At 42.5% G+C, this 16656-nt stretch overlaps 1 protein-coding gene across 1 annotated transcript; it reads right to left on the bottom strand.

Annotated features, from left to right (window-relative positions):
* Positions 1–8473: 8473 nt before the first annotated feature.
* Positions 8474–10065, bottom strand: LOC122452764 (regulator of nonsense transcripts 3A-like). Its single transcript, XM_043486429.1, has 2 exons — positions 9578–10065; positions 8474–9071 (listed from the first exon to the last, which is right to left on the bottom strand). The coding sequence occupies exons 1-2, from the start codon at positions 9803–9805 to the stop codon at positions 9018–9020; spliced, it is 282 nt and encodes a 93-aa protein (XP_043342364.1). The 5' UTR covers positions 9806–10065; the 3' UTR covers positions 8474–9017.
* Positions 10066–16656: the final 6591 nt, after the last annotated feature.

Raw genomic sequence — 16656 nt, forward strand, 5'->3', positions numbered from 1 at the left:
TCCCAGGCTGAGGTTGAACATGGACGTCCCTGCTTCTCCCCATCAATTCTCATCTCCCATCTCTTTCCCTCTTGCTTTTCAGTCTTAGAATTACCTGATAGTCACCATTCACAGTTCCTGCAGAGCTCAGCCATTTCTCCTGAAGGAAAGGTTCTGGAAAAAATGGAGGGATAAATCAAGAATTGTTTTGCCAAATATTTTCACTTTTGTCTCAGGTTCAAAGGATTTGTTAACAAAAATTAGTCACTCATTATATTCAAATAAACAATGCAAATATTTATTAGTGAACTATCTAGTCTATTTTCAATATACTAACATTAAAAGGAAAAAAGAAATAGAAACAGCAGAGGAGAGCAATGGTACATACATCACCAAATTGGATTTGCCGGCATCCAATCTTAAACAGTGTTGGAAAGTTCTGTGTGACAGCAATCCGGAGTTCCAAATGGGAAGCAGTCTCAGGCAGAGCTTCTGCTTTGAAACTTTGGACTGCTGTCTTCTGGGCCTCCCCTAATAATCCCCAGGCCACAAATCAATCGTGGATATCATTATCAGTCTGTGAGCAAAGCTGCAGCTCTGGTACTATGTTAATTTTTTACAATGCTATTTGCTTTGTTCTGCAAATCTTGGAATGTTGCTAAGTCCAGGTAGTAGTTGGCTAGACCTCCCCCACACAGACTTAACAAGTTCCAAGATCTGCTTCCTACTGTGTTTCTCTTCCACAGCAGGCATGGCTGACACCCACATCAGTAGTCAGGGCAGTGTCCAGTAGGTCAGAAGCAAGGTCAGAGGCCTGCTGTACTCCTTTGCCTGTGAAGCCTGAACAAGACTACTTCTATTTTATTTCCCTAACAAGAATGTAGCAGATTCCTGCACCTTGCTGATGCTCAAGATGATGAGAGTGTTTTCATGTTAAAGTTTTAAAATCCTCCAAATTGATCACTGGGGGACATCCTGTGTCTTCCTGCTCATTCTAATAATGTCATTCTTGAATTTTAATTCAATAATTTATCTCATAAATATATCAAGAGGGAGATCCATTTAAAAATGTTATTGAGGTAACTCCAACGGTTTTACAACAAATAGGAACATAGAACCCATGATCAGACCCTGGCTGAGAGAGTCCCACCTTGAACAGCTGTTCCTTGGAGGATGAAGGAGCTGGGACTATCGTCCTGGAGGTGAGCCTGCTCAGGCTCATCTACATGGGCCCCCTGCACTGCAGAACCTTAGATTGGCCAATGGCAGCTGGCTAGAGATGTGGAAAAAGAGGGAACTGCCCAGCAGCCTGGGACAGCCCACGGGCGAGGACTTAGTAAGGGTCAGTATTGGGTTGTTAGTTAGAGCCAGCATCAGGGCCTTACTTAGGGACAGATCTCAGAGGTAACTGAGGGCCTTAGCAAGGGTCAGTTCAGGCTATAAGTTAAGAATGCCTCAGAGACTTCTGTAAGGACATATTCAGGGCCTTGGTTATGGACAGGATCAGGGTGTTTATTTTGTGACAGCTTAGGCTATAAGGGATAGCATCATGGCATAAGTCAGGGACAGGGCCAAGGTCTCAGAGATAGGGTTAGAGCCTTCATAAGTTATAGTTCAGGCCCTTAGCTAAAGATAGTATCTGGGGCTTAGTTACAGTGAAAATGTTAGTTGCTCAGTCATGTCTGACTCTTTGCAACTCCAAGGACAATAGCCCACCAGGCCCCTCTGTCCATGGATATCTCCAGGCAAGGATAGTGGAGTGGGTTGCTTTTCTCTTCTCCAAGGGATCTTCCTGACCCAGGGATCAAACTCAATTCTCTGGTATTGCAGGCAGATTCTTTACTGTCTGGGCCACCAGGGAAGCCCCGGGGCCTAGTTAAGGAAAGCATCAAGGCTTCTGTTAGAAATAACTTGGGGATGTTAGTTAAAGAAGTTCAGGCAGTAACTTAACAGCATCTTCAGGACCTTAATATGGCTAGCGTCAGGTCCATAGTTATGCTCAGTGTCAGGACATTATTTAGGGACAGCATCAAAGACCTACTTAAGTAAATATACAGGGCCTTAGTCATGGACAGGATCAGGAGGTTATTGAAAGACAATTCAGCCTATTACAGATTTTCGGGGGCTCCAAAATCACTGCAAATGGTGACTGCAGCCATGAAATTAAAAGACACTTGTTCCTTGGAAGAAAGGCTGTGACCAACCTAGACAGCATATTAAAAAGCAGAGACATTACTTTACTGACAAAGGCCCATCTAGTCAAAGCTATAGTTTTTCCAGTAGTCATGTATGGATGTGAGAGTTGGACCATAAAGAGAGCTGAGTGCCAAAGAATTGATGCTTTTGAACTGTGGTATTGGAGAAGACTTTTGAGAGTCCCTTGGACTGCAAGGAGATCAAACCAGTCCTAAATATTCATTGGAAGGGCTGATTCTGAAGCTGAGACTCCAATACTTTGGCCACCTAATGCCAAGAACTAACTCATTGGAAAAGACCCTGATGTTGGGAAAGACCGAAGGCAGGAGGAGAAGAGGACAACAGAGGACGAGATGGTTGGATGGCATCACTGACTGATGGACATGAGTTTGAGCAAGCTCTGGGAGTTGGTGATGGGCAGGAAGCCTGTGTGCTGCAGTCCGTGGGGTTGCAAAGAGTCGGACATGACTGAGTGACGGAACTGAACTGATTATAGATAACATCAGGATTTTAGTGAAGGAAAGTCAGGCTGTTATTATAGACATTGTCAGGGCTTTCTGTAGAGATAGCATCAAGGCTTTAGAATGAGGATCAGGATCTTAGTACATGGTCAGAAACATAGGCACATATTCAGGGCCTTAGTAACAAACAGGCTAAGGCAAATGTAGGGACATCAAGGGCTATTAGGGACACTCCAACTGTGGTGCTGGATGTGGAGACCTACTCAAGAAGCAGGGTTTCCGGAAGCATGATATGCAGGAGAATGAGAAACAAGACACAATAATTCAGAGAAAAGCGAGGATCAGGGGACCAACACCGCTCCAAGGGGAAGGTGCAGATACTGAATCCAAGCCAGCTTTATTATTCTTTCAGCCGTGAAGGAAAGAATATGCGAGGATAAGCTATAACTCATGTGGCCTTCAGGGCCAAAGAACAAAATGATCATTAACCATTGAGTAACTAAGAAACACTAATCAATAACAAATCAGTAACTAATACTCTTATTTATAGATTTTCCACCAGATACATATACATAAAACATGTGACTCTGAGATGTGCATTGAGAAACAGTCTGGGATCGGTTTTCCGACCCCAGGATCATATCTTGTTTTCAAGACTATGAACTGTTCCCTCTGAACTTGTTCCAAGAGTCTCATGCCTTATAGCATCTAGTTTGTCAATAATTATAAATTTATTTTGTGGTCCTTGCCAGGGCCTGCTTTTCTTTTCTTCTTCCTGTCTCCTACAGTTGGAGAAGACTCTTGAGAGTCCCTTAGTTAGGACCAGTGTGGGATTGGTCTACCTGCCACCAGGGTGTCGCTAGTGGTAAAGAACCCACCTGCCAAAACAAGAGACAAAAGAGATGTGGGTTCCATCCCTGGGTTGGGAAGATCCGCTGGAGGAGGAAATGGCAACCCACACCAGTATTCTTATCTGGAGAATGCACAGGTGTTATTTAGAGACAAAATTAGGATGTTAGTTAGGGAAAGAGTCAGGGAATTAGTTACAGACAGTGTCAGCTCCTCAGGTAGAGATTTCTTCAAAATTAGTTCTGTGGTCACTGCTGAGTTTTCCAAATTTGCTGGCATATTGAGTACAGCACTTTCACAGCATCATCTTTTAGGATTTGAAATAGCTCAACTAGAATTCCATCACCTCCACTAACTTTGTTCATAGTAATGCTTTCTAAGGCTCACTTGACTTCGCATTCCAGGATGTCTGGCTTTAGGTGAGTGATCACAACATCGTGATAATCTGGGTCGTGAAGATCTTTTTTGTACAGTTCTTCTGTGTATTCTTGCCACCTCTTCTTAACATCTTCTGCTTCTGTTAGGTCCATACCATTTCTGTCCTTTATTGTGCACATCTTTGCTTGAAATATTCCCTTGGTATCTCTAATTTTCTTGAAGAGATTTCTAGTCTTTCCCATTCTATTGTTTTCCTCTATATCTTTGCACTGATCACTGAGGAAGGCTTTCTTATCTCTCCTTGCTATTCTTTGGAACTCTGCATTCAAATGGGTATATCTTTCCTTTTCTCCTTTTCCTTTCGCCTATCTTCTATTCACAGCTATTTGTAAGGCCTCTTCAGGCAACCATTTTGCCTTTTTGCATTTCTTTTCCACGGGGATGGTCTTGATCCTTGCCTCCTGTACAATGTCACTTGTCCTGTTTAGACCTACTCAAATGCCCTACTCCAAGGAATTAATTTGGGAAACCAGAAAAGTAGCAGTTGGGATGTTGCCACTCCTTGGCCCACAAGTAGTAACTCTCTGGCATGCACTCTGAAGTCCTTTTAACTCTGTATATTCAGCGTAATCTTGGTTCCCATTTGGGTGATTTTTTTGTTCCAGGAAATTTCATTTGGAAGGTGCTTGTGAGTTCCTTTGCCTTTAAGTGATCTGTATTTGTGCTGGAATTAACTATTCTTTTTGGCTAAGTAAGTACTATTTGACAGATTGTAATATAGTTCTTTTGATCTCCAGCTAACTTTGAGATGCTTTAAAAGGCCCTGAGACATTTTAGAAATGTTTGATTGGTATGTTAAATTACATGGAATTCATAAAAATCTAATATGTCCTGATAAAATGTTATCAGTCATAATTCTAGTTATTTTTAAATGTTGAATATCAAAATAGTAACTAAGTTTCCTTGGTCAATTACATTGTGAATGAATGTTTAACTATGACCTTTTAAGTCTTTTCATGATTTATAGACAGTTACTGTACTTTAACAATTTTGCAAAAGTGCTCCACCTTCAAGAAGGTTGATGTGGAGGACTTTTTAACAAACATCATATCATAGCACTGAACTGGATAAGAACTTAAAAATCTTACTTGAAAATCTGATGGCTTAATAAGAAGTTAACAGAAGGATTGAGTGAACTGGTGAACATGGTTATGGTTATGGTTTTCTTTCATTACTGGTTTAGATATGTTTTCCAGATATAGGGAACTCGTTTCCTTCAAGCTAATTAGGACTTCAACCAATTGGATGAATGACACTTCTGTACTAAAGTTCATATTTATGTTAGCTTTGCTTTTTCCCTATTTAGAAGGAAAGGGAACTTATCTAGTGAAGTTGTCAGTATCATGACGCATGATGTATCACTACTTACTTTAGGTCTACTGCTAAAAGCACGTGTATAATACTTGTGTGACAACTGGGTATAAATGATAAAATATATGGCCTATAAAGCATTTTCTTATTGACATGCCTCTGAGCATGTTCACAATGCCTGATCAGTGTTCCCCCCAGACGGACTACCTCGGCAAACAGAGAAGAGTCCTAGCACTAAGGGACATGATACACATGCGGGGCAAAGAGCTGAATCACTCCTGCACTGAGGGATAGATATTTTGATCATCAGTGTTCTCTTTTGAAGACTTGCAATCAAAAGGGAAAAAAAAAATATCTTCACGTATTGAGGTATGAGGAAGTCACTCTGATACGTGGTTTAACTGAAATGTTACTGACCAAAGTGGCCTGTTTCATGGCCTTTCAGACATGCATCATACATCTATTTTGGCATTGAGGAGGGGGTTGCTTTTCAAAGTCAAAAAGGAGTACCTATGGTTCAGGCATCCAAGGTAAAACTAAGTGACCACTGTAGGTGTGATTTTAGATGCGTTCCTGTAGTGTTGAACTTATATGTATGAGCCGTGTCAGACTTGGGATGCCACTAGCCATTCTCAAAACAATGTCTGCTAGTAGCTGCAACTTTAGTTTTCAAGAACTCCTCTCCTAACTGTTAAATTTTAAACAATGACATTAGATCAGATATTAATAGAAAGACAAGACATATGTGTAACAGTTGGTAGCTCCTGTTATGAACATGTTAATAGGACATCAGAAGTTAGAACCTACTGAGGTAGAATTAGACGACAGGCTACAAAGTCTCTGCAAAGTGCTTTTTCCAGACTGGGTTTCAGACTTAGCCTCCTGAATGCCTAAGGAAATGAGATGTATCTTTACTATTAAAGTTTAGGTTATTACTCCCACTTTTTAACGTTTTAGTTTGTATTGGGGAGCAGCCACTTAACAATGTTGTGATGGTTTCAGGTGAACAGTGAAGGGACTCAGCCACACATGTGTTATGTGTCCATTCTACACCAGTCACTCCTCCTACTTTTAACTAGGTTTGTTGCACTAAAATAGCAGACCAAGAGATTGAGATCTTAATCATACAAGATTCTTATTCAGGACTTAAAACTCAAATATTACTACTCTGATATCCACTCCCCCAAATTTAGGCAGGCCTATGCCCCCATTTAAGCAGGAAGTAGCCAGAGTGGTCATCACCCCACCCCCTGAAAGATGTGGGGAAAGATAAAATCAAAGTGGGGATTAAAAATGAGTCTCCCTAAAACCAAGTTCCTCTGCCAAACTTATGATAAATGTATCAATCTGAAATGATTATTCCTTTTCTTATAAAACATCTGATCTCCACAAGATTGAGAAGTATCAAAGAGAAGAGGGGGGTGAAACTGAGGGGGACACTAGGGTTTCTTGGGTGCAGAAGTCTTTCTGTGTACCCCAGTACTTCTTTGCAGGGACCTTCCCTGAGCTCCAAAGCACAGATCTGAACAGTTGCTAATCAGGGAAGGAAGGGGATGCAGAGACAAGGGAGGAATAGTCAAGAACAATAGTGCAACCTTGAGGCAGGGTCCTGGTTCTGCCTTAAGAGATACACATAACAACAGTTTTGAGCTCCTTATAGAACTAAAACTCCAACAAATGGAAGATGATTCTTCATTCCAGAGAAGCTGATTAAGAGAGCATTGAGGCCAGATTAAAGGAGTGCAGTCCTGAACACACTCTAATCCTTATAAAAAACTGTCCTTGAACTATCTCTACAAATACCTTACCAAATCCTTTGTCATTGGGACACACATTTTTGAGGATATCAGTCTGCTGTGTCCCCAGCTGGTTGGCAAAGTGATAAAACTAACCTTTTCTACTTCCTAAAAGTATGTCTCTAGGATTCAATTTAGCACTGGTACAGAGAGGCTGAGTTCTTCGCATCAGTTAGGCAGCAAGTCAGGCCATTGGTTAGAAACAGTGCCAGGTCTTTAGTTGTGGAAAGTGTCAGAGCATTAGTAAGGGACAGACCAAGACATCACAGTCAGCATCAGGGCCTTAGTTAAAGCTTTTTAAGCCTGTTGGTTATGGATATCATCAGGGATTTAGGCACAGCATCAGGGCTTTTAGTTATAGACAGAATCTGAGTATGAGTGATGGACAGCTCAGGCAATCAGAGACAATGTCAGGGCCTTAGATAAGGACATCCTTGGAGCTTGGGGAAAGAGAGTATCCGCATCTTAATTAGAGATAGTGTCAAGACGTTGCTTAGCACAGTGTTAAGGCGTTACTTAGCGAAAGAGGTAATTAGGTTAAAAGTGTCAGGGCCTTACAAACAGTGTCAAGGACTTAGATCATAAGGGACTTGGTTAGAGACATCATCACTTTTGTGTATTTATTTCATATTTAACTCTTTCCTGGTGGCTCAGATGGTAAAGAATCTGCCTGCAATGCAAGAGACCCAGGTTTGGTCCCTGGGTTGGGAAGATCCCCTGGAGAAGGAAATGGCTATCCACTTCAGTATTTTTGCCTGGAGAATTCCTTGGACAGAGGAGCCTGGCAGGCTACAGTCTATGGGGTTGCAAAGAGTCAGACGTGACTGAGTGACTAACGCTTTCACTGTCACATTCAGAATAAAGTCAAGAACCAAAAGGAGAACAAGGCTTCAGGTTGACAGGGACAATGTCTGATTCATATTTAATGCTGCATCCATAATGCCTACTACCTAGTACTAGGATAAAATAATTTAGTTTGTGAACATAAAAAGAGTAAAGTTTACTTATCCAGAACACTCATTTATGAGAAAAACTTCACTGTCCAGTGAAAGTACATAAATAGGTTGTCACTACTACACAAAATTTCTAGAATTCCTTGGCTTATATGTAATTTTAATTTTCAACATAAGCCCATAATCACAATAAAGTAATCGAAATTTATGAAATGATTTTAGATTAGCATCTAAGGATTCTTAATTAAAATTCACAAACATCCAGCAAAAGTTAATGGACTTAGAAATTATAAAAAGGGTTTAAAAAGCCAATGACCCAAACTTTAGTGTCAATTAAGATATATCCATCAAAACGATCTCTAAAAAAAGGATGTCATCAGGATTTCTAAAGTTAATGTATGCTCTTGAGTGGGGGTGAGTGTAAAGACTAAAAGAAGAGACCACAATGAAAATAGTAAGAAATTCAAGACGTCTTTTTTTATTTTTCTTTTCCTGGATACAACAAACTACTTCAGATAAAACCTTTATGCCAAAGAATAACCTCTCAGTTACTGTCAACAATCTGGATGTTCTTTAGCAAGAAAACCAAACAAAATATTAACAGATCTTTTTAAAGATTTCGGAGAGGCACTTTAGGTCGGTCTTTCTACTGCACAAAGCCAGGGTTAGAAGGCCAGTTCCTCAGAGGTAGAAAATCAAAGGTCCTGCAGTGCAGCTTGTGGGTTAGAGCTTGACTGTACAGAGCTTGACTGTATAGCTTCTTTATACAGCTTGACTGTATAGAGCTTCTCCATCTTCAACCAGGGGTTGAACCCAGGCCCAGCAGTGAAAGCTCAGAGTCCTAACCACAGTACCGCCAGGGAACTCCAGGTTGGCCTCTTAATGTTGGTAAAGTCTTCTCACCTGAGCTCAGTGGTAAAGGTGTGCGGGCAGCAGGTGCAGCTGCTGTTCCAACCGCTCCTTGGTGATGCTGGGGTGCAGCCGCCGGACGACCACCTGGGGAGACGCCGCTGGTTTGTTTCACTAGATCCGCTTTAAGCTCCAGCTCCCCGGGAGCCCGGACACCTGTATTTATGTTCTTGGCGTATCTAGCACAAACACACATTTCGGGAAAGATTAAGGATAACATACACGGAGAACACGGCTGTCAAAAGGGTAACGAGGGCTGAACAATCTAAAAGGGATCTATGAGGTCAGAAAAGGCTGCGCACAGTGCCGTTTTTCAGGAAATCTTTTAATTAAAACCAGACAGTCGTTGGCGGTGCAGCCCCCGCTCTCATTGCGAGGTGGGGCACCCGCAGGGCGGATCCGCGGCCCTCGGCAGTATGCAAGACTATCTTGCGGCGCTGGAGGGCCCAGTGTCCTAGCCTCAACGGGAAACATCCACAGGCTGAAATGATTTTTCTTTCTCCAAAACCAGAAAAGACGAGTCCAAGAGCGTCCTTGCCGCCCAGGCACCGCCCCCAGCCCTGGCCGCTGTCCTCGGTGCTGAAGCCCCCCCCACCCCGCTCCCCCTCCCCCGCCCCGCCCCCAACTTCTCCGGACAGTCCTCTTATCGCGAGGTTTGCCGGCTCCGCCCCGGCCCCGCTCTCACTCTGCTTAGAGCGGTTCTCTTTAGCTGGCAAGGTTTGCCTGTGCTGCCTCCACAGCCGAAGGAAGAGGCCAGCGGTGCCTTGGACTTCCCCAGGGGTGCCTCTCGGGAGAACTGGCTTTTTACGGGTGACAGCTTCTCCCCCGGCTCGGACCCCAGGTAGCAACTACCACCCCGGAGCCTTTGGCTCCCTCCGGTGCGCGAAATCCACTCTCTCCGCTGAGCTGTCATCGGTTCCCGTCAGGACGAAACCTCGCGAGAACTGGACCGCTTCCACCAAGTCCCCGCCTTTCAGAGGCCCGCGCTCCCTGTCCTCGGTCTCTGACGCCTGCAGGTCCGCATCTGCCTCCCGCCTCCGCCGAGGCCAGGTTCGGGGATCGGCTGCGAGGGGCGATCTGTGGACCTGGAGTCTCGGTCAGCGGGAAATTCGGAAACACCGGGCTTGGCACTAGCGGGAGCTTTGAATTGGACTGTGTGGGGCTCTCTTTCCCACAAAGAAATATTTCAGGAAATTACACACGCGTGCTTAATAAAGTGTTTGCAGTTGTTTATTCTTTTCGATGGACTTCCCTGATAGCTCAGTTGATAAAGAATCTTCCTGCAATGCGGGAGACCTGGGTTCAATTCCTGGGTTGGGAAGATCCCCTGGAGAAGGGAAGGACTACCCACTCCAGTATTCTGGCCTGGAGAATTCCATGGACTGTATAGTCCGTGTATAGTCCATGGGGTCACAACGTGTCGAACACCTGAGCGACTTTCACTTCACTTCATTCTTTTCGAAAGAAATCTGAACATTGCATCTCAGAGAGTAGCGATTACATTTAAGAAAAAGCAAGCGACTGACAAATAGCATAAATCAGCACATGGCTCTCTGAGAGCCATGAATACCTGAGAGTTGAGAGAAGAAATTGGGTTAGGTTTAGGGTCAGGGTCAGATGGTCAAGAGTCTCCCTGCAATGGGGGAGAACTCGCTTGGACCCCTGGGTGGGGAAGATGCCCTAGAGAATGGAATGGCTACCCACTCCATTATTGTTAAAACTGAGATCAGCATCCTGTCCCATCACCTCGAGGCAAATAGATGGGGTAAAAAATGGAAACAATGGCAGACTTTGTTGTCATGGGCTCCAAAATCATTGTGGATGGTGACTGCAGCCATGAAATTAAAAGACGTCTGCTTGCTCCTTGGAAGAAAAGCTATGAGAAACCTAGACAGCATATGAAAAAGCAGAGACAACACTTTGCTGACCATAGTCCGTATAGTTAAAGCTATGGTTTTTCCAGTAGCCATGTACAGATGTGAAAGTTGGATGATAAAGAAGGCGGAGTGCCTTGGAATTGTGGTGCTGGAGAAGACTCTTGCGAGTCCCCTGCAGAGCAAGATCAAACCAGTCAATCCTAAAGGAAATCAACCCTGAATATTCATTGGAAGGACTCATGTTGAAGCTATAGCTCCAATACTCTGGCCACCTGATGCAAAGAGCCAAATCATTGGAAAAGACTCTGATGCTGGGAAAGATTGAGGGCAGGAGGAGAAGGGGTCAATAGAGGATGGCATTACCAACACAATGACATGAGTTGAGCAAACTCCAGGAGATACTGAAGGGCAGGGAAGCCTGCGTGTTGCAGTCCATGGAATCAAAAAGAGTCGGACACAACTGAGTGACTGAATAAGGAACAGCAACCAGTATTCTTGCCTGAAGAATTCCATGGACAGAGGAGCCTGGCAGGCTATATTCCATGGGGTCACAAAGAGTTCTGATGCTACGGAGGGACTAACACTTTCACTTCAGTATATCATGACTGCGGGTAATGGTAGTTACCTGGACCATGTGACATTTTTTTTTTCATTCTTTTTCCAGTAACTTTCCAATTTTTCATAGTAATAAATATTTGTGGGAAGCAGCCTTCCCTGGTGGCAAGTAAGCCCATGCACTACAACTACTGAGCCCACATGCTGCTGCAGAGGAAGCTGCTTTTAGACTTTAACAAAGGTCCAGTGCAGGCCAGAACTTTAAAAGTGAGTGTTTTATATACATATATATAAAGATCAATGTCAAGCAAAACATAAACACAAACTTAATATTCTATTCCATATCTAACAGCTGACAGATTCACAAAATACTGAATTCACAAGTGTTTTATTGTGATTTATAGTAAGAAAAATATATGCATGCATATGTATATGTGTGTGGGGGGTGGGGTCTTCCCAGGTGGCACAGTGATAAAGAGGCCACCTGCCAAAGCAGGAGACACAAGAGATGGAAGAGATGTGCGTTTGATCCCTGGGTTGGGAAGATCTCCTGGAGGAGGAAATGGCAACCCTCTCAAATATTCTTACCTGGAAAACTCCGTGGACAGAGGAGCTTGGTAGGCTACAGTCCATGGGGTTGCAAAGAGTCAAACACAACTGAGCATACACACACATACACATACACACATATGTGTTTGTGTGTGTATTTTTGGTCTTTATCCCAATTTCTGGCACAGAGCTCCTAAAACTCTGGGAAATTCCTATGAAGTGGTAACAGCAATATTCATGTCTTGTGCTATGTTAATGAGGTCACTTTTGGAAAGCCCTCAGGTAACTTAAGGATGGGCTGGTTGCCAGGAGATCCAACCATGTGATTGGAGGGTTGAAACTTTCAGTCTCACCTCTGATTTTGGGGGAAAGGAGATGGAGTTAATATGTATGGCTATCTATATCTACGGCTAATATGGTAATCAATCATGCTTATGTAATAAAGTCTCCATAAAAACTCAAAAGGACAAGTTCAGCCAGCTTCAGAGTTGGTGAACTTAAGGAAGTTTGGAAAAAGTAGCAGGTCTGGAGAGGGCATGGAAGTTTTGTGCACTTACCCATGTCTTTCCTAGGCATCTCTTCCATCTATTTGTTCCATAATTATATATTTTTACAATAAACCAATAATCTAGTAAGTAAATTGTTTCTTCGAGTTCTGTGAGCAGCACTAGCAAATTTAACCAACCCAAGAAAGGGGTCATGGGAACCTCCAATATGCAGCCCATTGGTCAAAAGCACAGGTGACAACCTGGGCTTGTGATTGGCATCTGAACTGGGGTGGTGGACTGGGACATGAACACAACAGAGTCTTGTGGGACTGAGCACCTTTACCTGTGGGATCCAATGCTATCTCTGGGTAGGTAGTATCAGAATGGAGTTGAATTGTAGACATTTCAACTTGTGTCACAGAATTGTTTATTGATAGTGTGGAAAGCCCTCCATATGTTATAATCGGGTGCAGAGCCCACTGAACAAGTTACAAAGTGAAAGTGAAAGTCACTCAGTCATGTCCAACTCTTGCAACCCTGTGGATTGTAGCCTGCCAGGCTCCTCTGTCTGTGGAATTTTCCAGGCAAGAATAGTTGAATAGGTTGCCATTTCCAAGAGTATACAGAAAAAATTAAATCTCTCTTTACTGTTCTCAGTACCCCAGCATCCCTTTCCAGAAAGCAACTGGCATTACTAGCTTTTTGTTTGTTGTTCCAAAGATGTGGTATGTATTAAAAGTATATAATTATTTGTTCTTTTAACCTCTTCAAATGATAGTGTACTGCTGCTGCTGCTGCAGCTAAGTCGTATCAGTCATGTCAGACTCTGTGCGACCCCATAGACAGCAGCCCATCAGGCCTCCCCTTCCCTGGGATTCTCCAGGCAAAATTACTGGAGTGGGTTGCCATTTCTTTCTCCAATGCATGAAAGTGAAGTCACTCAGTCATGTCCAACTCTTCGCGACCCCATGGACTACTGTAGCCTACGAGGCTCCTTGGTCCAGGGGATTTTCTAGGCAAGAGTACTGAAGTGGGTTGCCATTGCCTTCTCCAAGATAGTGTACTACATGTACTATTCTGCACATTGCTTATATCTCAGAAAACTTCCCATATTAATGCTTATAGAACTATCCTGTACTTATTTATAGCTACATGCCATTACATTGGGTCTTCCCAGGTGGCTGAGCGGTAAAGAGACTGCCTGCTAAAGGAGGAGACTCGGGGTCAAGCCCTGGGCCAGAAAGATCCCCTGGAGTAGGAAATAGCAACCAGCTCCCGTATTCCTGCCAGCAGAATCCCCATGGACAGAGAAGCCTGGAGGACTATGGTCCATGGGGTCGCAAAGAGTTGCACACAACTGAGTGACTGAGCATGCATGCACACCATTACATTACATGGATAGTTAATAATTTACTTAAACAGTTCTTTTTTGAAAGAAAATTTCTTTCCAATCCTTCTATGTGATACTGTCAGCTAATTAGATCAGACATATAGTAACATTAACATGCTATTTTACTTGTATTAAGGGAAACCAATCAATATATTGATTTCATCTAAAAATGAAAGAAAAAAAAAGCCCACCAGGGGTTAAAGAAGAGGAAAAAAAGAGGCAAAACAAAGAAGAAAAATATACTGACTATCTGTATATCTTTTATTTTTCTCTCCTTGAATAAGCTGCTGATTCACTGGCCAGTTCTGTTCAGAGGCCAGTTGGGGTATTCTGCCTTGGACCATCTAGAGAGATCATTTAAAAAAGCAATTTCAGTTGTTTATAGAGTCTTTGAAAAACCTTGAGATTGGTGTCGATAATGTATATATGAAAGACTGTTCCAGGAAAATTCCTGTCTGTGTATTTAGTTAGCACTTTGTCTTATTCAGGCCAGGACTGTACCATTTCTTCCTTTGAATAACTCACAGAAATGCTGCAGGGAAGAATTTTGTACATGTGGAAAGGATAATGGTAGCATTAGTATTGACAACTGGAATTGCTGAATTGAAAGATGTTTTAATTATGAGAGAGATATTGCCCTACTGCTATCCACAGCAGGGTATAATAAGGAAAAACACTCATATATAGATAATACACTGTCAACTTTCTCCTCTTTACCTCCAATTCACATTTAATTTCTAGTCTTTCAATATACACGAAACCTCATGTGAAGAGTCAACTCATTAGAAAAGACCCTGATCCTGGGAAAGATTGAGGGCAGGAGGAGAAAGGGATGACAGATGGTGAGATGGTTGAATGGCATCATCAACTCAATGGACATGAGTTTGAGCAAACTCTGGGAGACAGTGAAGGATGGGGAAGCCTGGCATGCTGCACGCAGTCCATGGGGTCGCAGAGTCAGACATGACTGAGCAACTGAACAACTGAATTTATTAATAGAACACATGAGCATATTTTGACTTTCACCTAGAAACATAATTGATATTTTTCTTAAAACATGGAACCATTTATATCTCCAGATTTCTCAATTTAACAGATATGATTAAAAGAATCATTTGGCTTTCTTTCTAACTCTACCACAATTATGTTGATAAATAAAACTTCCACAGAACCTTGGTACTGAGGAGACAAAAAGAGAGGTGAGGGTATTAATCAATGATGAATACAGAGCCTAGCTGTTTCTTTGCAACAGAATTCGTGTTTCTATATATTTGATGAATTTGTGTTTTTCAGTATCAGCAAGTACATTAACCAAATAGACAAAACAGTTTTGTGTTAACTTACAGTTAACACTGTGTGTGCAGTCCAAATGAAACAGCTCTTTGAAGTTTCCTGATTATTTTCTTTCCAAATCCCAAACATGTGTCAAGGCATATGCATAAGCCAAAGCACACTGCTGTGGTGCAAGTGCCATAGGTTTGCTCTCTGTCAGGGAAGTAAGGGAAGTCTGGAGCAGAGCCCCAGTGGAGTCGAGCATCTCCAGCCGCAAACTGCTTCGCATGGGCGTCTAGGAGAGCACCATAAGATTACTTGGGCTTGCTGGTATGTCACCCTGTACTTGCAGATACTACACAGTGAAGAAGAGTGGAAGTCATCGCTCTGCCTCAACTCTAAAGATCCTTAACATTAAGGAATCTGTTTCAGTAGCCAGCTGCATAGTTGGATGCTTATTATGGACAGGATTCCATAAGCTGCTGGAGAAGTTTCTATTTTGGGTGCTCAAGAAGCACAACTGTGGTGAACAGCACAGGTAGGATCCATGAAAGTGGGATGTGTCTGGAAGCCAGTTGAAGTCTCCCAGAGGGCACAGTTCTGTATTCATGGATATACTGCCATTTACAGTTTGTATGAGCTTTTAGTAGCATCCAAGCTACTGATTTACTGATGAGTTCAAAGAGGGTGTTCTCAAAATAGAAAGAATCAAGGACAGGCAGATCAACTGAGTGAATGGTTGTGCCATTTATTAAAATAGGAACCCTGGGGATCAAGTTTGGGAGGGAAATGAAGTTCTTTACTGTAGGTGTTAATTCTAAAAGGAAATATCATTTGTAGGTAACTTAGATATTCAGATCAAAAGAGAGAAGTTGCAGCAGTGTAGATATGGGCATCACCAGGATACAGGTGATATGATATTAAAGCATGAAATTAGGTAGAGGTCACCTAGAAAGGGATTATAATAAAGAGAAATAGAGGGTCCTAGGCTAAACTCTAGGGCAGCCCAACAGTTCGAGTCAAAAACAAGGACGGGCATGCCCCCAAGGGACTGAGAAAGACGTGCCAGTGTGGCAAGATGGAAGCCATGAGAGACGGAATCCCAGAAACCAATGAAATAAAGGGTTTCAACAAGGGGAATGATGCACAGCTTCAAATCTTTCTGATAGATCAAGTGATCAGGAGATTGATAATCGATCTATTCTGTAAAGTGGAAGTCATTGCAACCTAAAAATAAGATGTCAACTGAGTAATGGGGATGAAGAACTGTTTCTAAGAAAAAGAGGGAAAAAAGGAAGTTAGATTATAAATCACTACCAGGAACAGAAAAAATGGGAGGGGCGCCATAAAATAAGGAAATGTAGGGTGAAGACTTGGCTTATTTATTTTTAAGGAAGATAATTTATAGCTTCTTTCCAATAACTACTTAATAGAAATGGAAAAAAAGATTATGTTTTGTGTGCTTTCATAAGCAGGACATATTGCAGAAATCAACTAATTTAGATGACAATTATACATGCCATTCTAACAGCAATGTTTGAATTTTCTCCCTTGTTGTTGTTGTTCAGCTGCTAAGTCATGTCTGACTCTTTGCAACCCCATGGGCTGCAGCATGCCAGGCTCCCCTGTCCTT

Source organism: Cervus canadensis, chromosome 1 (assembly GCF_019320065.1).
Source record: "Cervus canadensis isolate Bull #8, Minnesota chromosome 1, ASM1932006v1, whole genome shotgun sequence".
Classification (NCBI taxonomy): domain Eukaryota; kingdom Metazoa; phylum Chordata; class Mammalia; order Artiodactyla; family Cervidae; genus Cervus; species Cervus canadensis.

Excerpts from the sequence above, each read along its gene's own strand:
- LOC122452764 (XM_043486429.1), bottom strand. The coding sequence starts at position 9,805 with ATGACAGCTCAGCGGAGAGAGTGGATTTCGCGCACCGGAGGGAGCCAA. Across the intron at positions 9,072-9,577 it reads AGAGAACCGCTCTAAGCAGA|ATACGCCAAGAACATAAATA; the intron begins GTGAGAGCGGGG and ends TGTTTGTGCTAG.